The sequence below is a fragment of the Phyllostomus hastatus genome, unplaced genomic scaffold (assembly GCF_019186645.2).
Source record: "Phyllostomus hastatus isolate PE091 unplaced genomic scaffold, TTU_PhHast_1.1 phas_scaffold_501, whole genome shotgun sequence".
In the NCBI taxonomy this organism is placed as follows: Eukaryota; Metazoa; Chordata; class Mammalia; order Chiroptera; family Phyllostomidae; genus Phyllostomus; species Phyllostomus hastatus.
The window spans coordinates 65,106,946-65,130,068 of record NW_025334033.1 but is presented as its reverse complement, the minus strand read 5'-3'; the positions used below and the strand labels follow the sequence as shown (position 1 = coordinate 65,130,068).

Below are 23,123 nucleotides of genomic sequence, written 5' to 3'. Positions count from 1 at the left end.
AATTTATTGATTCTCTCCTAGTCTTAACTGTTTATACTTTTGTCTGCTGAGCCGAGGGGGAAACTGGACACTCTTTTGCTGCCAGAACTCTGCTGTGGTCAGTGCGCCACAGAGATGCATCGGCGGCCTCTCACAGCCAGAAACAACAGTACGAAGAGCAAACACATGCCCACAGCCGTTCAGCGGACGGGGCCCGTCCGCACCCACGTGGAAGCTGTCTGGCACATGGGACACAGGGCCACCTTCCTCATGAAGCAAGACAGGGGCTCTGGGAGGCCACTCCACGGCTGTCCCGCCGTGGTCGCCCAGACCACCAGGACACCTGTTCCGAAGCAAACTGGTAGACTGCTATTTTCTAACAAAGTCTTTAGAGAAGAAACCTAAAAAATGATTGACCTATAAAAAACCCCAAATTAATGCTGATTTTATAATACTGTAAGTACTTCACATACATAAAGATGCGAGACTATAAAATAAAAGTTGAAACGTGAACAGCTACTTCCGGACAAGATGAAGGTGTAGGTGGAGCCACCATACCTCCTCGCACAACCAAGATAGGGACAACAACAATTTATAAACAGAATAACAACCAGAACTGATAGAAAACTGAAATGTAAGGAAGTCAGACAGCCAAGAAGTTAAAACAGACCCGTTCATCTAGACCGGTAGGAGGGGCGGAGTTGGACACCCAGGTGCGGGTCGCAGTGGGAGGGCAGAGAGCGTAGGACCAGGCACGCAAGGCATCTGGGGCGCACAAGACCGCAGCGGGTGGACCCTGGGCGTGCAAGCAGCAGCTGGCAGACTCCCGTGAGGGGTGGCAACCGGCAGACCCAGCGAGGCCACAATTATGAAGCAAGGCAGTGTGCGCAACCCAGGGTCCCAGCGCTGAGAAACAGAGCCTCGGGACACTGACTGAGGACACCTGTGGGGGTTGAGGCGCAGGGAGAGACTCCCAGCCTCCCAGGAGAGGTCCTTGGAGGGTCGCACAAGGAACCAATAGTGATGGGAAGGAAACTGGGACTCAAAACAATAGAGTGGACCAGAAGGAAGAAAGAAACAACCAAACAGAAAAGAATGGAGAAATAAGAATTCAAAAAAATGAGGAGAAACTTAGGAACCTCCAGGACATCTTTAAATGTTCCAACATCCGAATTATAGAGGTACCAGAAGGAGAAGAGTAAGAGCAACCAGTGGAAAACTTATTTGAACAAATAATAAAGGAGAACTTCTCCATTCTGGCAAAGGAAATAGACTTCCAGGAAGTCTAGGAAGCTCAGAGACTCCCAAAGAAGTTGGACCCAAGAAGGAACACACCAAGGCACATCATAATTACATTAGTCAAAGTAAAAATGGAGAGAATTCTAGAAACAGCAAGAGATAAAGGGACAGTAACCTACAAAGGAGTTCCCATCAGACTGTCAGCTGATTTCTCAAGAGACCTTACAGGCAAGAATGGGCTGGAAAGAAATATTCCAAGTCATGAAAGGCAAGGACCTACATCCCAGATTGCTCTATCCAGCAAAGCTTTCATTTAGAATGCAAGGGCAGATAAAGTGCTTCTCAGATAAGGTCAAGTTAAAAGAGTTCATCATTACCAAGCCCTTATTATACAAAATATTAAAGGCACTTGTCTAAAAAAAAGAAGATAAAACATGTATAGTAAAATGACAGCAAACTCACAATGATTAACAACCACACCTAAAACAAAACAAAACAAAAAACAACTAAGCAAACAACTAGAACAGGAACAGAACCACAGAAATGGAGATCACATGGAGGGTTAGCAACAGGGGAGTGGGAGGAGGAGAGAGGGTATGGAGAATAAGTAGCATAGACTGTAGGTAGAAAATAGGGGGAGGACAAGAATAGTATGGGAAATGTAGAATTTAGAGAACTTATGACACATGGACATGAACTGAAGGGGGGGAATGTGGGTGGGAGAGGGTGTGCAGGGTGGAGGGGAATGAAGGGCGGTAATGGGACAATGTAATAGCATAACCAATACAATATATTAAAAAAAAGAAATGTGAATAGCTGACAGATCATACATACCTAGTACACTTGTCTAAGTTGCCATATTTTGCATGAAAAGTTTGATTATTAATAGACTGGCTCCGAATCAGTTTGGATTTCTTGATTTCTTTGCCTAGGGTAACAAGCAGGAAAAAAACGTGACTGTTCACTTCATCGTTAGATGCCCGACCCCACGCCCTCTCCAAGCCCCAGCGTTTTCAGAGAAACACGGAGGGGGGTGTCCAGCTTCCTTTCCTTAGCTGGGGCTCCTGGAGCGCTCTCATGCCAGCTGCCCACGGAGAACCACCGAAACAAACTCTAACGAAGGAAGAGTGGTGCTCGGGCATAGTGGACCTCATCCGAGAGTGACTTTCCCCCGTAAAGAACTTTGATAAAAGGAAAGAAGGAAACCCAGGAAGTTGTCTCTTACTTGTCGATGGGGCGCTGGAAGAGGGCCCGGGAGCAGAAGTGGGGGTGCTCTTGGGCAGCGTTGTTGGTGTCTTGGCGTCTCTACCTAAAACAAACTCTGGGTGAAGCACCACTCTTTCCCGCGGGCTCCGATCCATCTACACACACACACACACACACACACAAGACGACCCAGGGAAAAGGAAACACTACCCCTCGTGAAGCCGCGCACTTTCCCAAATACTGTTACTTTGCATATTTACATATTTCAATCTTAATTATTCAGTGACAATTTCATAACTTTATTGCTGTTATCGCTTTCCTTTGAAGGAACTAAAGCTCCACAGGATTCTCATCATTTATTCATGTATTCTTAACAGCTATGCAACATTACACAGCCAGTTTTGAAAATGACTTTTAAAAGCAAAAGAAAGGCAACTTTTCATATAAAATTCATCACTCAGCATGGTCTTTCGGCACTGCCAGGATTAAACATCGATTGTGTGACTGAGCGGTGAAGACATAAGAAAACTACTTACGTTTCTTTTCGTAGGTTTTCTCACTCATGGGCCTTCCCTCACTTTGCTGCTTCTCCTTCTCTAGTTGTTCCTGTCAGTGAAACAGCATCTTAAGCATTCAAGGTGAGCGTAAACAAACTTAGAAAAATGTCCTAATGAGAAATTACCCCAAGCTTTAGAAATATAAATCTTGTTCACAAAAATTGCTGAAAAAAGTACTTTTATTTTCCAAATTAGTGCCTAAAGAAGTCCAGTTTCTTTCACATTTGTGTTCTTCTAACATCTACAGAATTGTGCCTTTGGGGATTTGTTAAGCTATTTTAAAAAAAGGAGTTTCGTATCATTGTGGTAATGGGCCTTTATTTTCTTGAAGGTATTTACCGATTTTCATTAGCACAAAAAATTTGTTACTATTGGCCATTTTCATTTCTGATTTGTGAATAGCAAAATAATGTCTTTCTTTAAAAGACTGTGAGAAAAGGCAATGATCTTTGGGACATTTTAAAAATGTTTATTGAGATATAATATACATAGAGAAAGTGCAAAAATTCTAAGCGTACAGCTCAGTGACTCTTCCCAAAAAGGAGCACGCTGACACAGCCACGCCGGCTCCCAGATCAGGGTACGGAGCACTGCCCAGCCCCGGTCAGTGCGGCCCAGTGGTTGGCGAGTGGTCTCGCAGATCCGAAGATCGGTCACGGGGTCGATTCTGGGCAGGGCACACATCCGGACTGCGGGTTCAATCCACAGTCAGTGCGCACACGGGAAGGCAACCAACTGATGTTTCTATCTCACGTCAGTGTTTCTCTTCCTTCCTCTCTCTCTCTGTCATTTCTCTTTGTCATGAAGCATGACAAAAAGATCAGGCAATATATTATTAAACTGATATAAATTCTAGTCACAAACTACTCCGTAGTGACAGAGACTAGGTCAGTGGCTTCTGGGCGCTGGAGGAGGAGATGTGAATCATCCAGGTGCAGAAGGAAACCTTCAAGGGAATGAGAATGTTGGGTGTTTTGACTGGTAAACGTTTGGTGGTGATGGTTTCACAGTTATGCCCATATGTCAAAATTCATCAAACTGCACACTTAAAATGTTCATTGAATGTCAATAATACTTCAATAAAAACAGGCTTTTTAAAACCTCTCAAGTGTAGTTTTCCCTGCAGTTCATAAAATAACAGCTTTCAAATAATCAGGATTCCAATTTAGTTGTTTAAGAAGAAAAAAAGTAGCGTGACACTGAAATGATTTATTAGGCTTAATAGCAAAGCACAGGTAATACTGGTCAGGAAAAAAAGTGTGTGTTTGCGCATGGGAAAACAACATACCATTTCCAAAAGAAGTAGTTCTTCTCTCTCTTTCTCTTGATCCAACAAATCTTTTTCATAAAACTTTTTCTGAAACTAAGTGTAAAGTTTAGAATGAAATTGTGAAACACCCGTGACGAGTCTGTGCCAACTTCAAACACCCCTCCCGCACAGGCAAAGAGCAGGCACTCACAGCGTCCATGGACATCTCCATCCGGTCCAGCTCCAGCACCGTCTGGAAGGAAAGCGTTCGAGGTTACTCAACAGCAGTGAGGTCAACCATTATCTTAGCAAACGGACTCCTTTCTGCTAAATTAGAAAACTTTTAAAGTTCTTCCCAATTCTACCTTTTATTAATCAGCTTCTATAGGTTAATGCCAGGTAATGCCAGGATCTATTCAAAATTTTAAAAGTTTTTTACTTTAAGAAGAGCAAGTCTAGAGAAATATTTTAAATTCTAAACATATGCAATTTAACTAATTTCTAATCACTCACTCCCAGTGCCGCTTTTCTGAATTTTCAGAAATACAGTAAAATTTTTAATTAAAAAAATCTGTTGCCCTGGCTGGTGTGACTCTGGTGTGGCTTTTGGGCCTGCGAACCAAAGGGTCATCGGTTCGATTCCCAGTCAGGGCACATGCCTGGGTTGCTGGCCAGGTCAGGTCCCCAGAAGGGGGTGCGCAAGAGGCAACCACACTTGGATGTTTCTCTCCCTCTCTTTCTCCTCCCTTCCCCTCTCTCTAAAAATAAATAAATAAAACCTTAAAAAATATTTCAGCTAAATACATATGAAGCAATCATTTGGCTTAAAATTCTTAATTCCTTTCTGTTCCACAGAAACTTCTGATCGTATGACACCCTAACCAATAGAAAGGGTCTTAATCTCAAAGCATTCTTTCAATTTAGTGCTTGTCTTTCAGAACACATTACCATGAGACAAATTATTTCACTCCAACAACAGTCCAAGTGCCCCACAGTCCTGTCTCTGACAGAGAACAGCACTTCTCTGCAGAAGTGACTCAAATGGCCAAAAGGAGGTACACCTATACAGGGTCTGGCACCAGTAACACCCCTGGTTTATTACAGGCTCTTTTACTGCAAAGTCATAAGCATGTAATTCTGTGACATAACGATATCACACACACACAGAATGACATTTTAGGTGAAATGTTCAAATTTAAACTATGAATTATTACACCCACGTTATTACCCTGCCAACCACACTCAAGCAGGTGCTACTTCTGCCGGACCCAGTGCATGCTCATCTGCCAAAGCTATCCATTGCAAACATAATATTTATTTAAAGCTTTATTTTTATGCTGAAACTTATAAAAATTTGAAAATTTATGCCATGAAATACCGCTTTTAAATAAAATTACTTCCCATGTTACAAAAATGACCAGAGTCAGCAAGTCCATTTTCATCCAGAAGCGTTGTGCGGCTTCTCTGGAAGGGGCCCACGCTGACACCCAGTGCGATAACATTGCACTACGGAGTCGTCATGGGAAAGACGGACTTCGTACTTAAAGTAAGAGCTGTACTCCGGAATAATCCATGGTAGGTTAGTAACCCATTAATTTAATTAATGATAGCATTTCTGTAGCTATTTATGGGGTTTGCTTATATTATCTCAAAGCAATTCAGAAAAGTAACTAACTCTCTCATGTGTGTTATTTTGACATGTTAACTTCATCAGCTAAACTTCTGTAATTAAATGCAAGGTCAGAAATATCTGGTAGAAACCACGGTGTGTGTATGTGTCTGTATATGTGTATACACATATGTGTGTTTTAAAAATGTAGACACATGTCCAGACTCTGGGTATTTCTGATTATTTTAGTTGATGAAGAATTCACATTTCAGTAAAATAAAATTATACTAATAAATACTAGGCTATCAATCACTTTATTTAAAAAGTTCCTCATGTAACATCTGGCAATGATTTCTAGGGGGGAAAAAGCAAAGAATTCTTTTTTCCCCTCATATCAATGCTGTTATTTAAGACATTAATAAATTAATTTCTCTCACTACAAATAAATTCTCAAAGACTATGTGTCCTGGAGTTCACATCCAGATTCATAAAAGCAACCACTTTAAATTGACTTAATCTTATAAAAACATTAGTTATACTCGCATATTGAGCAAAAAAAGTTCTTGAAGACTAAACTACTTTAAGGTTTGACTTCACAAATCTATATTGTTTTAGTTTTCCAACATTCCCAAATAATCCATATCATAAAACTACATACTAAAACGAAACAAAATAAAACAAAAACCATACGACAGTGATACACTACTGAAAAAAGAATGCATTTAAGGTAAGAGATCTATATTCTAGTCTTATTTCTGTCATTTACTAACAAGACCTTGAGCAGACACGTAGTATTTCTGGGTCTAGACTTTCTCTGATGTCAAACAGATGCTGCGTTCACTCGGGGGGCCCCTCCACGGCTAAGTTCCCGTCCAATGTGACTTTCCCAATTTTACCAACAGAGCGCTCCCAGATTATAAATTGCTTGTAAATAAAGTCTGATAGCAAAGTGTCCATTATTAGTTGAACAGTGTTGACTGAGCACCTAAAAGGTGCCAGGCTCTCTCTTGTGGAGTGTCTATTACTAGCAACAAAAGTTAATGTCTAAGTGTTTCCATATCCGATTGTAGAACACATCGACCAAATCAGTCACTAAGTCTTATTAATCTAGCAAGGATATAAATATTGTAACATAGTGCCATCCCATCAACCTAAAACAGCGAAGATATAATGAAGACTGTCTTGATGCGAGAAATGCCAATGCTGCGGCAAGTGTGACACTTACTCTTTTCACAATAGCCAGGACATCTTTATCTTTCTCTTGACACAGAAGTTTCCTCACACACATCTCTAACTGCTGAAGGAGATGCTTATCTGCCGGCATCTTCAGAGTGGACTTCACTTTGGGTAACAAGTGGCAAAGTTTCATTCTGTAACAAATGAAATACTATTCACTTCTGAGTAAATTGTGACTTAGATTTAATAACTGATAATAGCAACATAACACTGAAAGAATATTCAAACTGTGGAAAGCCTGAGCATTCATTTATTATGCAGCAAATGTTTATGGAATGCCTATGATGGTCCAGCATTTCTTGTTCTGGACGCTAAGATACAATGGTGAATAAGGGCAACAAGATCCTCTGCTGTCCTGGAGCTTACATGCTAGTGTGGGTGCAGGGAGAGAGAATGAGCTAAGTGAAATGACTGTTAGGTAGTGGTAGGCGCTGTAAAGGAGAATAACATGGAGAAAGAGGAGAGGCAATACTAGAGGAGGGGGCGTTCCAATTTTAAAACAGGCGGTGAGAGAGGGTTTCAGAGAAGATTTCACTGAAAAGATAACATTTAAGCAAAGACCTGAAAAAAATGAGGGACTAGGCCCCACGAATGTCAGATCATTACAGGCAGCAGCTGCAGTAAGAGCCTATGCCCTCTAGGGGCAGGTAGCCTAGGTGTGGTTCCAAACTGGAAAAATCAGCTACAGTGGCTAGAAGGGGGCAAAGGTAAAATTAGCAGATCTCTGAGCAGTAAGTAGTAGGAGACCGGCTTTTAAGTGCAATGAAGGCCATGGAGGATTTGAGTGGGGGTGGGGGGCGGGCAGTGAAATGATCGGACTTATGGTTCTGCAAGTATCATCTGGCTACTGTGTTGAGATTAGACTGCGGGCAGTCAGGACAGAGGAAAGGAAACAACGGGGGAGGCACTTCCGATAATTCAGGCAGGACTGATGGTTGTCTGAGCCAGAAGGCAGCAGCTGAGGTGGTGAGAAAGTGGCTGGACTCTTGAGTGTGAGAGATGGGGGTGGAATGCCAGGTAGGAATTAAGGTTTTGACCTGAGCAAAAGGAAGGATGCAATGGTTGCTCCCTGAGATGAAGACCTCAGGAGCAAGATGCAGGGGTATTTCTGGACAGATTTCAGAGGTGACTATTAGAAGTGCAAAGTGGGCGGTCAGCTCAATGAGCCTTCTGTTCAGGGTGGATGTCCCTGCAGGAGGCACCGAGTCGGGAACCTTCAGCAAACACAGGATTTGTAAGCCAGGGTGCAGCAGAGAGGAGGAGATAAAAGGACAGAGTCTAGGGCACAGCCACAGTCTAGAGCGAGCTGATAAGGAAGCAATGAGCAGCCTGAAGACTGCCGAGAGGCGTGAGGAAATGCAGGGAAGAGCAGCAAACCTTCCTAAGAGGAGGCGCTTCAGAGGAACGTTCTGCCTGGCTAAGCTCAGACAAACTCAGCTGCTTTGCTGGAGCTGGCCGTTTCAGAGAGGGACGCCAGGCTGCTGTTTCCACTCATTCACCTGAGTGCTCTCCAGATGTCGTTATTTTTATTTCTGCGCCAAACCCTGTGACAGCCAAGTCCCATGCCTACAGATTTCAGGATGCTTTGTCAGCTGAGCCTTCACTTAAAGATTCTTCTCGTACGACAAAATGTGCTTTTTATTCAACCAAAAGAGGACAGCTCCTCCTCTAGAATGTTCAGCTCTGCAAATAGCTGTCATGGCCTCAAACTCATGCAGAGCTCACCACGGGTACTGCAAGCCTGCTGATGCATTAACTAAGGCGTCCCAGTCCCGCAAAGAGAATTTTTTTCACTTTTCACAGCTCAGGAGAAGGCTTCTTTGAATACCAGTAATACTTTTTCCAGCCTTGATACTGTCTAGACTCCATGAATTTAAATTTTAAACACTCACTTAACAAAAGACAAAAACAACAATCTATGCACACTTCATTCTTTATCACCGAAGTCAGGTCTAGGAAACATACACTCAGCAGAAGCTATACAAACTATAGTAATGAAATTTATCTCTAGGAGACCCCTAGGCCCATGAAATTATAAAGATTTTGAGATTAGGAATGACACCTTTCTGGTAAATGAACTCTGTGTACAGTATCTCTGGTTTATTTCTCAGAAGCACAGGGAGGTTCTGTAACTTGTCCAAAGACACACAGCAAGTGCAAAGCTGGAAATCAGCTGAGGTAGTGGCTTCGGAAACTCTCCGCCTGACTTGCAGGATCCTTGCAAGGACCCTTGCCTGGGACAGCTCCTCTTCTATCTGCCCGTCTCTAAAGCACCAAGCAAAGGCTTTAGGACCCAAAAGCCAGCTAGTATATGGTGCTGCTCGACCCATTTTTGGGGTGCAGCAGCTGCCTAGGCAGGAAGTGGGAACCAAGACAAACTGCCATACAATGATCTCTCACCCAAAGGCATCACCCAAATCCACAGAGCAACATCCAATCAATCTTCATTCGGTTTCGCGCTAGCAGGCTGCTTTGTCTTAGAGCCAGCGTCACATTGTTAGTCACCCGGCCCAGAGTGGAGGAGGTTCCATTTCCTTTCAAATGGTTTTTGTCAACTGCTTGGCAACTGACAATTCACCACATTGAAAGCCACTTTTCTAGAATCACAACTTCAGTTTGCAAAATGGCAACAACATGCTCAGATCCATCACTTACTTAGCAAGAGCTAAGTTCTGAAGAATTATCAACAGGTTCTTTAAATGCACGTTAAACCTCAAGTCAAGGAAACCTCACCTCTCATTCACGCAGCACAGACAGGACGCACAAAATACCGAAGCCAGCGCGATCGTGCTTTCTGTGTCTTCTCACGCTAATGACAGAACACAGAGGCCAATCTCTGGGTCTGGTCACCTTAAGCAATGCTCACAAAGCTCACAGATTGAACTTTTCAGTGTTTTTTTGACAATTCTGGTATATTTTCTCTCAACAGCAACACTGTCGGTCTACACATATTGCCTTGGCTGTTCTCCCTGTTGATAAGTATTAGGATGCGCGACACGCTGACCACAACTCATGCCGGCCGGTTATAAAAGAGGCACACACGTCACACAGCATCAAGCCAGGGGTGGGGGGCATGCGAAAACTCAGCAGGGAGCTCCAGAGCTCTCTTCCGGGAAATCTTGGCCACCTGACTTTGCCTCTCTCCCTCCTACAGACCGGAGGTCCTCAAGTTCAGAACAGAGACATGAGCACAGAACACAGAAATCTAATGGCTAAGCGGTTAAAATCCTCCTCAACTCATTATGCAATGCACTAATAACTCTCACAGAACAGTATGTACGTACTAAATGCCACTGAACTGTTCTCTTAAATTAGCAGATTTTATGTTACACATTTTCACCACAATTAAGGAGAAGAAATAACATGCTTATTTGGGGAGGAAAAAAAGGCAAAATATATTTATCCCCCCCTCCCCCAATTTCCAAGCAAGGCATTTTCAGGCCTGCTCCATCTAATCGAACAGTTTCTTAGCCAACTGCAATGAACACCTACTGGACTTCAAAAATGTAAGACAGCTGAGCACTGGGAAAGGCCAGAAAAAGACTTCAAAGCAGCCATATTTCTATGAATAAACAGGGCACTAAAAGTGGACAGATTCTCTCCAATTCAATTCTGAACTACTTTTTCTTTGTCTTAGAGGATAAATAAATTACGCATATCTGCTCAATCATTTCGTGAAGCCTACGTGTGTGACCAAGCGGCCAGAGAAGGCTACGGCTCTGGCTCTGACTAACTGCTCTCTCACACACATAAATAAGACTCAAGACGGTGTTAAAAATTGTGCTTCCCAGTCCAACTGAAGCTCAGCCATTGAGACCACTAAGAGTTTCAAAGCAAATATAAATCCTTTACTTGATTTTGTAATTGACTAAGAAAAAGATTTTGCATATATTCATTATAGCGCATACATTAAAATGTCATTTTTTTTCCCAAATATTTTCTTGGATTGATAACCATACCTCACATTTGCTACTGGATCATGTATCAGTTCAATAGCAGGTAGAAAGAAATATTTACAGAAAAATGATTTGGAAAAGATCTCTATAATAAATTCACAGGTATCCAAAAATCGAAGTCTATTCCAGTAGCTTTTTCCTTGGCCCAGTTCTAGAAACAACAAACAAAAATTATCATAAGTTTAACTTTTCCTCCATGAAACTACGTGACAGAATCAGACATACAATCCATGTCTTTTCTTTATACCTGTAATTGTTTAGCAAATACAAGAGATAAGAGAAAAATTGTATTGTGTTACCCCAGGTTTGTAGACCCCCCAAATTAATGATACCTCAGAAAACAGAAAAAAAATTATTAAACATTGCATTCAATCCCATTAGCATTTAGTACAAATTGAATGACTATATTTACTACTTTTGATCACCAACTATGTGCTAAGTACTCATGCAATACAATGGGATAAGCACATAACTTTCCCTCCTAAAAGATAAAGGTACTGAAATTCAGCGACATTAAAGTCACAGAGCAGGTAAATGCAGAGCTAGAATTCAAATGCATATATGTACCGTATTTTGGCGTGTATAATGTGCACCCACATTGTGTGCATTATACACGGGATCATTATGCCCATGGTATGTAATCATTATACCCATGTATAATGCACATCCTTATTTTCCCTCAAAAATTTGGACAACAAAAGTGCACAATCATACACAACAAAATAAGGTAGTAGTATAACTTCAAAATCTTTTAGCAGTCAAATTAACTATTTTCTTTCTCTTGTTTCCTTTAAAAATGCCTTGAAGTGGAAGTCATATATTAACATGGGATTATTAAAATAATATAGATTGTATCAAGAAGATAATTTTCTCCCTCATTATATAAATGTTCCAAAGCAAAATTCTTCATATTTATAACCAAGTAAAATCTTCTTTCAAACCAAAATATTTTAAATGTAAGGTCAGCCCTGGCTGATGTGGCTCAGTGGACTGAGAGCCAGCCTGCGAACCAAAGGGTGGCCGGTTTGACTCCCAATCAGGGCACATGCTTGTGTTGTGGGGCAGGTTCCCAGTAGGGGGTGCACAGGAAGCAACCACACAACCATGTTTCTCCCCTGCTCTCTCTCCCTCCCTTCTCCTCTCTAAAAATAAATAAATAAAATCGAAGAAAAATAAATAAACGTAAGATCTTACCATTGAAAAATAAAAATTTAATTTAAAAAGACTAAAAAAGAAAGATTAAAGTACACTAAGTATAATTTTTCTTAAATAAAATTTTACATACTCTAATTTTTTTTTTGAAAAGCAGCAATCTATACTTAAACTGGTAAACTCCAATAACCAGAAACCCCATTACCCATCTATGCTGGGTAACAGTTTAATAAAAGCTTTAAGACATTGTGGCCAAAGCAAGTAGATATAGTTGTAGGCCACTATTTTTAGAATTAACACTTTCACTAAAAGTTTTTGTCTTGATTTTGATCCTTAGCAAATTAAAATAAATTTGCATTTGTTAATTGACCTAATTTTAAAAAAAGATTTTATTTATTAATTTTAGAGAGGGAAGGGAGGGAGATAGAGAGAGAGAAACATCGATGTGCGGTTGCTGGGGGTCATGGCCTGCAACCCAGGCATGTACCCTGACTGGGAATCGAACCTGCAACACTTTGGTTCTCAGTCCGTGCTCAATCCACTGAGCTATGCCAGCCAGGGCAAATTTGCATTTGTTAATTGGCCTAATTTTTTAAAAGACATTAAGACATAGCCCTGGCCAGGTGGCTCAGTTGGTTAGAGCGTCATCCCATACACCAAAATGTTGCAGGTTTGATTCCCGGTCAGGGTACATACCTAGGTTGAAGGTTTGATTCCCAGGAGGTAATCGATCAATGTTTGGTTCTCTCTTACACTGATCTCTCTCTCTCTCTGCAATCACAATATATCCTCTGTTGAGGATTTTAAAAAAAGACATTACAAACTACTTAGGTTCACCAGATTCACATTTATGTGTACTATCAACTCTATTCAAGAAAAAAATAAAACCTCACTGTTAATATTTAAGATAGAAACATAAATACATGCTTAGATTCATGGACATTCTGTTTACATTTTAGTTTCAAATTCTATTTCATTAGGGGAAAAACTAGGCTTTCAACAGATATATATATATATTTTTTAATTTCTCAAGTATAGAAATTCACCAAAAAAAAAAAGGCCCACAGTAATTATTACTTCCACCATCACAGATCTAATCCTATCATAAGGTTTCTAAAACAAACCAAAAACTTAACCCATAAAACTCAAATATGAACACTCTCTGGGTATTCACCAACATCAGCCTAATTATTCATAGCAAATGATATAACTAAGGCCAACCACTTTGTTTACTTCCTTGTTTCAAAGTAAGTGTTTACAGTTACTTACGTTCGATCAATTTCTGAATGACCTCATGTCTCTGTTCTTGTTTACGGTTATAGCGCAGAAAAATGCACAGAGTTCGTGAAGCTGCCTTTTGGACAGGTAAGACATTCTTGAAGAAATAAGAAAGGCAATTAAACTAGTCAGTTAGTATACAGTCTGAATAATTTGGCCCCACGAATCTAGGTTATTGAGTAAAAAGTAGGAGCAGTGTTATCTGCTTCTCAAATCACTGTGCTTCTGGCCCTCTGGAAGTGTCTTCATAATCTAATGTTAATATAATTCAGGCAAGTCAACTAATACATCACATTACAAAGTTATTTTAATTTGGCACAGTCATTTAAATCACCCAGACTTGATTCATATTTAACTGTCATTTCCTTGCCACTTCATCGTAAGTGACAATCTCCCAAAACACACCTTGGCCACCCATTCTCTTAGCCAGTCCCTGGACCTTGTCACCCACTTATCCAACGAGCTTTTGCTAGACCCTTCCCTGCATCAAGTACATCACCACACATGTTCCACTTCTAAAGTGTAAATTTAGAGATCCCATGGCTTGGTATCCTCCTCAATCCTCCTGGTTCACTTCTAGCTCTTCAGCCTCAATGTTATTCAATGAGGCTCCCGGTCCATGACACAGATAAAGCTTAGAATCAAAGGACACCACGTCAGTCTTACAGTGTTTGAAACACTGTTGTCCTTTGAATTTCTGTCATACCAGTGGGAACAGCTTTAACTCTAAATGAGTTCAACCATCCATTTCCACTGGGTTTGGATGCAAGGTATTTATTAGAGGAAAATTCTTAGCCAGACATACTGTTGTGTCCAGTGTAAGTTCATGTTCAGCATCTTGACTTACATATACATATTATAATATTCAATTCCTGAAGATTCAGATGTTACAATGGGGAACTTTGAAAACTCAAGCAGAATAAAACATTACATTGCTGAGAGAATACTGCCTGCTCCCTCGTCCCATTATTTTACACAAGCTGTTTGCATTGTCTGGGGTACTATTCTGTGTGGTGTTTTTAATGTACTGAATGTCAAAAGAAAATGTTCTCTACGAGTAAGCACAGGAAATTTAAGAAATACACGTAAACAGAAATACCACTGGAATTTAAAAAAACGAATTTTGGATAAAAGCATGGTGTTCTATTATTTCATTTTGTGTCTACAACAGAACTTCAAATATATTCTAGTCATATGAAAATGCATATGTTTTGTATCTTGCAGTATATAGGATGTTATAAAAAGTAAATTATCTTCGGGGCCAGAAATCAAAGATAAATGCCATCATCTCAAAAGCACACAGAAGTCAGCTTGAAGCTTTTGGGACAATCCGAGGGCACAAAAGATGGCCGCCACCAATGAAAACATCACTCCATATAAAACATGAGTCAAAAAGACGAAACCGAAAATAAAACCCATCTGTCATACAGAAAGTGACTTCACCAACTCCTAGCTCTGAAAATCAATAGGGGAAAATCAGGAAGAATTCATCCTGTGTTTTTAACATTTCAAACTAAATCCAATTTGGGTTTTTGAGATGGCTGCTAGATTTCATTCTCTCCTTTTTATTGAGAACAATGTGAATTTAAAGTACTTTTTAACAGTTTCTAAAATGTACACATTAGGTGGAAGTTGTGATACTTCAGAAAACGGCAGCAGGACACCAGGACACCATATTAAATGTACAGTGAACTGTGGGCTAAATAATCCTCTCCGGGAATTCTCATGAGCAAGGCAGACAACTTATTCTACGGGGGAGTTTGAGTACAGCTCTTCCCCCACCTGCCACTGCTTTTGACTCTAATTTTAAAGTTATCCCTCGTGGGGCACCATGTCTTTAGTATAAACGTCATCCGTCACAGAGCCACTCTTTATAAAAGTGACCAAACTAGTGTCAGGGGGACGACGGCAGGCCTTGGCGAAGCGGCACAGCAGAAGCAGGCCCTGGGGCCACAGCACGTAAATGGCGAGCGTCAGAGCAAAAGGCACACGTAGCAGTGGGGACCTTGAACTCTGGCGAGCCTCCCCCCACCAGAGAAGAGCTGCACCAGGTGCGAGGTGAGTCTGCCGACCCTCTCCCTGGACCCTCTCCCTGGCAGTGCACAAACTCGGGGTCAGCGCGGGCGCCACCAGTTCATTCCTCCCTCCCGCTGGGCAGAGGATGGTCAAGGGGAAACCCAGGGGAAAGCAAAGGGAAACGTGAGTTCCCTTCTAGGGACCTGGGAAGAAAACATCCTTCTGGGCAGAACGGAGTGAACTGAGTTTGTTGTAGTGTGGAAGGAAAAGAAACCTGCTCTCTGTAACACTTGCAATTAGGTAAGGTGCCGTCACCAAGGCAACGGCTGGTTATCTCAAGGCCACTGACCTTGCTCCTGCTTCTGAATGCTTGCTTTCAGCAGCTGGTTCCCCCTCCCTTTCTGCCTGTGTAACTGGTATATAAAAGGACTCCCAACCCAGCCTTTTCGGCTCAGAATTTGGGGATTTAACCCTCTGGGCCCCCCGGGTAATAAAGTTTGTGCTTCATCATCTTCCCCGCGTGTGAGTGACTTTTCCGCAACAGTAGGAGTTCAAGAACGTAAAAGATTTGGTGGTAACTCCAAACTGAGGTGTGAGTTCCAGAGAACAAGATCAAAGGGTTTGGGCTCACGTTTGTCATCATGATTGTGAACATTCTTTGTAGGAACCGGTAATAAATCTGATCACTTGACATGACGTGCGGCAGACAGGCGTATTTCTGGAGCAGCTTCTCGTGCGTTCTCCATTTTAAAGAGGCCGCAGCTCGCTGCTCAGCAGCCGTGAGGGCTGGAATCAAGTCGGGCAGAGAGGACAACTGGAAAAGAAAACGCACCGAGAGAACCAGGCAGAAACACGTCAGGCGCCGGGGTCAGTCAAATCATTCCGCTGACAACACACTGGGGAAGGAAAGGCTCTCGTTCGTGTCACAACGCGGGGGCATCTCAGTTGTTACAGAGAGATAAAAATGGGATTAAACCAAATGCTTCTTAAAAATCTCCAAGTAAAACTTATGAATTACTGGAAACCAAATTATGAAATACAGACTGGGACTCTCACAACCCTTCCAATTAAAGTAAAATCCATTCTATTTCACTGTCAGCAAACTTTGACCTTCTACATTCCTGCCGTTTTGTCCTCACCAGTTGTTATTCTTGGAATAATAATTAATGTGAATAAAAACTGAGAATAATAACGTAAACTCCAAGGACAGCGAGAGGAGTCACGGCAGGATAAGAACCGCAGAGGAAACTCAAGCTGTGCCAGCCCCAGCAGACATTCCCCGAGCGCCGACTAGGCGGCACGCTGGCTTTCAGAGTTTCCCCAGCACCCCCTCATCCTTCCTCACGGCAACTCGGTAGAGGACAGGCAATGTTTTACAACGTTCAGAAACTTTTTGATATTTGGGGTTTACCTTATTTTCTTGAATATTGCTTTCTCCACCGGCAGACATAAGTTCCAAGATTTCTGGAAGATGGTCTATAAGAGCATCTAGTACCTTTTAATAGAGATATTGATTACTCTTAGGACAATTACAATGTTTTTTTTAATGTTAGGTCAGTTAACTTCACATGTCAGCTCCTACACGGAAACAGTGTTATTTACCCAACAACACTTTGGAGGTTTCTGTTTTCTTACATCCTCTTGCTGGAGGGTCTTAGAAACATGATCGACTGCCCTGGTCAAAGCACCTACCCCTATCAAACTATCAAACTATCAAAAGAGATTAGTGTACCTGCCTCTTGATTTTATTCAAACAGTCTAGATCTGAGATAGCTACTCCTACACAGCCAACACGCTCAAACTCTTTTAAAACGCAGAGTGTGAGCCAGACAACACCGCAGTGACGTCCAGGTGCTGAGAGTTGCACTTGAGCAGGCTAGTAGTCATTTAGGTGACTGGAATACACTAACTATGGCACCAAAATTAAGTATTTCAAAGCCTTCACAAGTATACTCCCCAAACAATGTTAAGAAGAAAAAATGATGTAAAATGTGATATAACATACGATTACAATTATGTAAAATAAAAATCCTTATATAGAAAAATAGAAAATGAACAAAATATAACGAAACAGTAACAGTGATTGGAACTAAAGATACTTGCTCTTTTAAAAGTCTGTCTATTTTTTGGGATTTCCAAAATTCCTGAACAAATATACATATATATTTTAAAACTAAATGTATCTTTAAACCTAATCTGTTTAAAAGACCTTCCCAGCTTCAGCCTGTGATACAGTGGTACACTGACCTAAGGCTTCTGGGCTGGTCAGCGGAAAGAGTTCATGCAATTCCCCAGAAGGGGAGGGGGCGGGGGGGAAGGATTGGGGTATTCAGATTTAACATAAAAGAAGTAAAAACCAAAGAGTAAGAAGATATTACCTCCAGTGATTCATCTTGTAATAATGTTATTAATTCTTTATGAATTAAATATACGCCAGAATTCAGAAGTTTAGACACCTAAAATGTAGAAGTGTAGAAATGTAATAAAGTCTCTCAGATTTGAAGACTACTAGACATACAAAGGTTATAATAATAATTTTTAAAAATACACTCCTGTTAATTACCTCTTCTAAAATAAGACCAGGTTAAAGCACAAACATAAAATTAGATTCCTAGAAAAATTACTTGCATACATAACAAGCTTTTCAGTCTGCTTCACAGCACGCTGAATTGTGTATCGATATGAGGGACAGGAAATGAACACACAGCACTGAACGTGCAGAGAAAGGGACTCATCGGTCAGGACTTCGGCATCACGAGCAGTCACAGGCCTGCAGATGCCTGAGCTCACAGGGGGAAGGCTGACAGCAAGCAGCCACCGGGGTGGGACAGGGTATCTCAGGCTCTGAGTGTTCATCCCCGCTCAGAGCTTCTGAAGGAGGCAAGTTCTCCCGAAGGCCCACGGTGACAGGAATAGAGAGAACGCCTAAGCAAGCAAAACACGGAAGGCTTTTCCCATCCGAGACTACGGTCCGCCCCGGCTGGTGTGGCTCAGCAGACTGAGCACCGGCCCGAGAACCGGAAAGTTGCTGGCTGGGGCGTGTGAGAGGCAACTGATCAATGTGTCTCTTGCATATTGATGTTTCTCTCCTTCTTTCTCCCTCCCTTCTGCTCTCTCTAAAAAAAAAAAAAGTAAATAAATAAAATATTTAAAAAATAAAAATAGACTGCAATCAGCATGAAAGGAGAGAGAGTCTAGACTAATCCAGCTCCTTTGTGAACAGGTATTGTTTTCCCCTCCAGCCAAACACAATGGTAGATACACTGGTTTGCACTTACTTACTTACTTACTTATTTGTTTGTTTGTTTATTTTTACTATTGGGCCTCTAAATAAAGTTTAATTTCAAAAAAGCGGTTCCTGATTAAAAAAAAGGTTTTAGAACCTTTGTTCTATAGGGTTGCTCTTGGCTTGTCGAAAATATTTTCAAAATAAACACAAGAACAAAGTTAAAGCATACTAAAGTAAATCAATGGAACCTAGAAATAATACTGCTAGGAAAGTTTAAATCCACCAGTATAGATCAGAATATCACTATTAGCCCACTTACTCGGTATGATTGGGAGAGTACAGAAACTAGCTACCCAGCAAATAACCATATCAATAATTTCCAAACTCATTTCTATCAGTGGAATATTTTTGTGTACACATCTCCACATATTTATTTTTATGGTGTTAACATATTATGTCTACTTTAAAACACAAATAAAAATGAAATATTAAAGGAATGAGGTAAAAATAAATAATTAGACACTCTCATATTGCATAAATATTGCATTCTCAGACTCTAATTTCATGCAATCATCTCTGGAAACCACTAGAAAAATACAAGCATGCATGATAACCACACCTAAATACCCCCTCAGTGCATATGAGAGACAATATTTCACTCAGCTGGCCCGTGCCTTCTGCCCTCCTCCTCTAAAAGCATATTTCTGTATGTATATTTACAAAGATGATTTAACTGTGCAACAGTGAAATTACCTAGTTAATTATGCGATTTAAAGGGAATATTTCCTAGATTTTGCACAATGAACATTTATTTCATTCATATCAGGAAAAAAATGTTACTCAAAAGAAGTTAATCTAACGATGCTTTGACGCAGGAACACAGTGCAAGGAAGGGTGTGAAGTATTCACACCGAGGATAAGAAAACTTGTTTCACCTCTTACAAAGAAAGGAAATCATTCCTTGTGCCACTTATAAAGAGATTCCTATGCCACAGGTGTTAAGCTGACAAGTCACCGTGCACACACACGTGTTCCCCGCAGCCACAGCTCACACATACTCGCTGCACTCACTCAAGAAACACGCCCCACATTTCAAGCTCGGCAGTTAAAAAATTAGTTAGAGCCATCAGAAAAGCTTTAATTCACTTTTGTTTTCATATTATGGAGAGTTGTTATAATAGCTGAATGTGAAAGAGAGTTGTTATAATGGCTGTATTCGTGAAACATGATACATTTGCAGTAAAAACAATACATTTAAATAATTAATCTCAATTTCCCACGTGTTCTCAAGTTCTTAAGTTTAGGTACAAAGTTAAATGTAAATGCTATAAAGCATATAAAAACTGATTTTATTTCCAACTCTGCAACACCCACATTATACCACAATGTGAGCTTAAAGTAAGCACTTGGTATAAATACTCATATACTGAATGAATGGATTAATATATAATAAAAATATATTTATGTAAATGAACTCTATAAACATTCTAAGAAGAGAATTATGAAAATTTTAAAATGAGACTTAGGACTAGACTGTGGAAGAGATACCGAGCCTGTATTTTACAAGCATCTGCAAACGGAAGTGCACAAACACCAGATAATCACCGAGTGCACACGGACAGAATTAACAACAAATGTATCACTTCTTCGGTCTTACCTCATAAAAGCAAATGGCGATCGTGTATCTGACGGGTACTTCGGGGTCGTGACAAAGGCAGAAGAACGTGGAATAGAGTTCCATGTGGAAGTTTTTAGGATCGACAAAAACAATCATGGCCTGGCGGAGGTGGGAGGGAGAAGGTGAGTGGGAAGGAGGGAAAAACGTGCACCGATTCCTAATACTACAATCCTTTCACTTAAACTGAAATCGTGTCCTCTGAATCAGAATTTAGTTAGAAATCACATTAGGAAGATCCAAATAGATGCCTATGATTGTAATTTATACATAGAAGTCAACATAAATTTCACCAATATTTACTAGGTATCCACTGTATATTCCAGACATAATGCTAAACAAGTGTCAAATATGGCAATATTTTTAATGCTGTCCACATAATTTTAAGTAATAATCAAAATGTTTAATCAACACAAATATATATTTTATTACCGGAAAGTTGTAAGCACAGTTCTTCCGTACTGAAATATATTTCTTCTCCTGCTCTAGGATCTGGGGTGGAATCTGGTTTTCATTGTGTCCATTTTCTTGTTGCAAACCTAATGTACAAAGTTTCTTATAAAACTCCAAAAATCTCAAGTGTTGATCTGGAGTAAAAATCCCTACAAAAAAATTAAAACATTTGTTCAACATATTAATTGAAAACAAAAATTGAAAAGATAAAAGCAGACACAATAAAAACATATCTCGAACCAAATATTTAAATAAATGGTTAGAGTTCATAAAAAAACAGCAAAAAGGAGGAAAGAATAACTGCTATAAAGAAATCTAAAGGTTCTTCTGCTTCACCTGAGGTTAATTTTTAATAGTGTTTTTTTAAAGATTTTATTTATTTATTTTTAGAGAGAGGGGAGGGAGGGAGAAAGAGAGGGAGAGAAATATTGAGTGGTTGCCTCTTGCACGTCCCCTATTGGAGACCTGGCCCGCAACCCAGGCATGTGCCCTAACTGGGAATCGAACCAGCGACCCTTTGGTTCATAGACCCACGCTCAATCCACTGAGCTACACCATCCAGGGCCTAATTTTAATAGTGTTTTAATTTTAACAGTACACATCATGCGATGGCAGAATTACACCTGCACTAGTTTCTGCAGCACACGTCACACTGCAGACTTGACAAGTCAGTATAACAATAGTGTGGCCACTATTGCTATTTACTTATGGTAAGTATTCTAAAGTGCTGGCAGAAAAGACAGGCATACGTGTCTTAGGGGAGCTTAAAAATTGAATCTGAAAGATGGCAAAGTAAACTCAAAATATTTTTGGTCAACAGACTGGTTCCACATTCATCAACTATCTTAGGGAGCTGGGAACTCGTTATGAATTCCAATACATTTTCAGTCACCCATTAAAAGCCTACAATCCACATAAAATTATTTTACTATGCTAGATGGTTATAACTTAATTGATGCTTACATTATTATAGTAAGCTAAGAACTGAGTAATATATTCAAAATGCCAAGAGTTATGGGTGTTATTCTACATTCTAAGCTAAATCTCTTATGTTATATATTAATTATTCAACAAATGATTAATAAGGGTATTCTTACTATGTACCAATAGTTTAATATATCTGAGCCACTTTTATTATATACCAACTAACACATAAAATATTCAGAAATTTAAAGGGTTACCCTACTTTGCTCTGTCATTGTTCTTTCAAACAGCTTCCTATTAGTGAAAAAGTTATCCCTAAATGTTTTCCTAAATTATCCTACTAAAATTCTAAGATCTCTTAAGATTTTACGCACTTAAAGGATAGGTTTTATAACTGAATAGCTGAAGTTCGGTGACTAAGGTAGGAAAAAAGGGAATTATCCGTAATCTTGAAATTCTTAGGGTACATCATACCGTATAGTCCATGGCATAGCTTTCCTAAGTGGAAAGATAAGGAAATAAGAATGGATTCATCAGCTTTGAAAGATTTTTCACAAAATGATTTCACTAAGGGAAGTATAGTTTGACTTCTGTCATCTGGGAAAAAAAAACAAAAACAAAATAAAACACACTTTAGATCCACTGTCCACACTATGCACTTAAAATTAATACAGACCCACAAATACCAGAAAGAACCATTAAGATGTCAGCCACACAGTAACAGGAAACCTCTGAAAACAATGATGATGCAGGTGTACAGTGAAGAAGGGGTCAGAAGAGGGTTAAAATGATCAAAAACTTTAATACCAGGTTGAGGAGGCTGGGCTTTATATTGTGGGGCATAGGTAACACAGGGCACATAAAGTGATTACAAATTAAAAAGAACACACGCACCCCTATGTTCACGGCAGCGTTATTTACAATAGCCAAGGTATGGGAACAGCCCAAGTGCCCATCAGCAGATAAAAAAGCTGCAGTACATTTACACAAGGAAATTCTACACAGCTGTAAACAAGCAGGAACCCCCGACCCTTGCGACAGCACGGATGGACCTGGAGAATATTGTGCTGAGCGAATAAGCCAGCCAGAGAAAGACAAATGCCATATGATCTCACTCGTCTGTGGAATCTAAGGAACAAAATAAACAGACGGACAACATAAAGCCAGAGGCGCGGATGCAGGGGAAACGGACTGCCAGATCTCACTGGGTGGGGGGGGGGGGGTGAGCCGAGAAGAGAGTAGCCAGAGAACAGACACGCACGTGTGCACAGCCCACGGCCACAGACTACAACGTGGGGAAGGGAGCTGGGGCGGGGGCTTGGTGGAGGGGGCAGGGGGGAGAAATGAGGAACAAATGCAATAGTG

General features: G+C 40.6%; 1 protein-coding gene across 3 annotated transcripts in view; it reads right to left on the bottom strand.

The window, feature by feature from the left end:
• Positions 1-23,123, bottom strand: part of PPP4R4 (protein phosphatase 4 regulatory subunit 4) — an 83,790-nt gene that overhangs the window by 9,821 nt on the left and 50,846 nt on the right. For all 3 annotated transcript variants that reach the window (XM_045822901.1, XM_045822902.1, XM_045822903.1), the window contains 14 exons: positions 22,233-22,355; positions 20,814-20,983; positions 20,364-20,483; positions 17,856-17,933; positions 16,889-16,972; positions 16,109-16,291; positions 13,453-13,558; positions 11,035-11,182; positions 7,065-7,209; positions 4,442-4,483; positions 4,270-4,344; positions 2,961-3,030; positions 2,444-2,527; positions 2,053-2,146 (listed from right to left, as the gene is read on the bottom strand). In XM_045822901.1, coding sequence (XP_045678857.1) covers positions 2,053-2,146; positions 2,444-2,527; positions 2,961-3,030; positions 4,270-4,344; positions 4,442-4,483; positions 7,065-7,209; positions 11,035-11,182; positions 13,453-13,558; positions 16,109-16,291; positions 16,889-16,972; positions 17,856-17,933; positions 20,364-20,483; positions 20,814-20,983; positions 22,233-22,355 — 1,522 coding nt within the window. The remainder of the gene's footprint in view (positions 1-2,052; positions 2,147-2,443; positions 2,528-2,960; positions 3,031-4,269; positions 4,345-4,441; positions 4,484-7,064; positions 7,210-11,034; positions 11,183-13,452; positions 13,559-16,108; positions 16,292-16,888; positions 16,973-17,855; positions 17,934-20,363; positions 20,484-20,813; positions 20,984-22,232; positions 22,356-23,123) is intronic.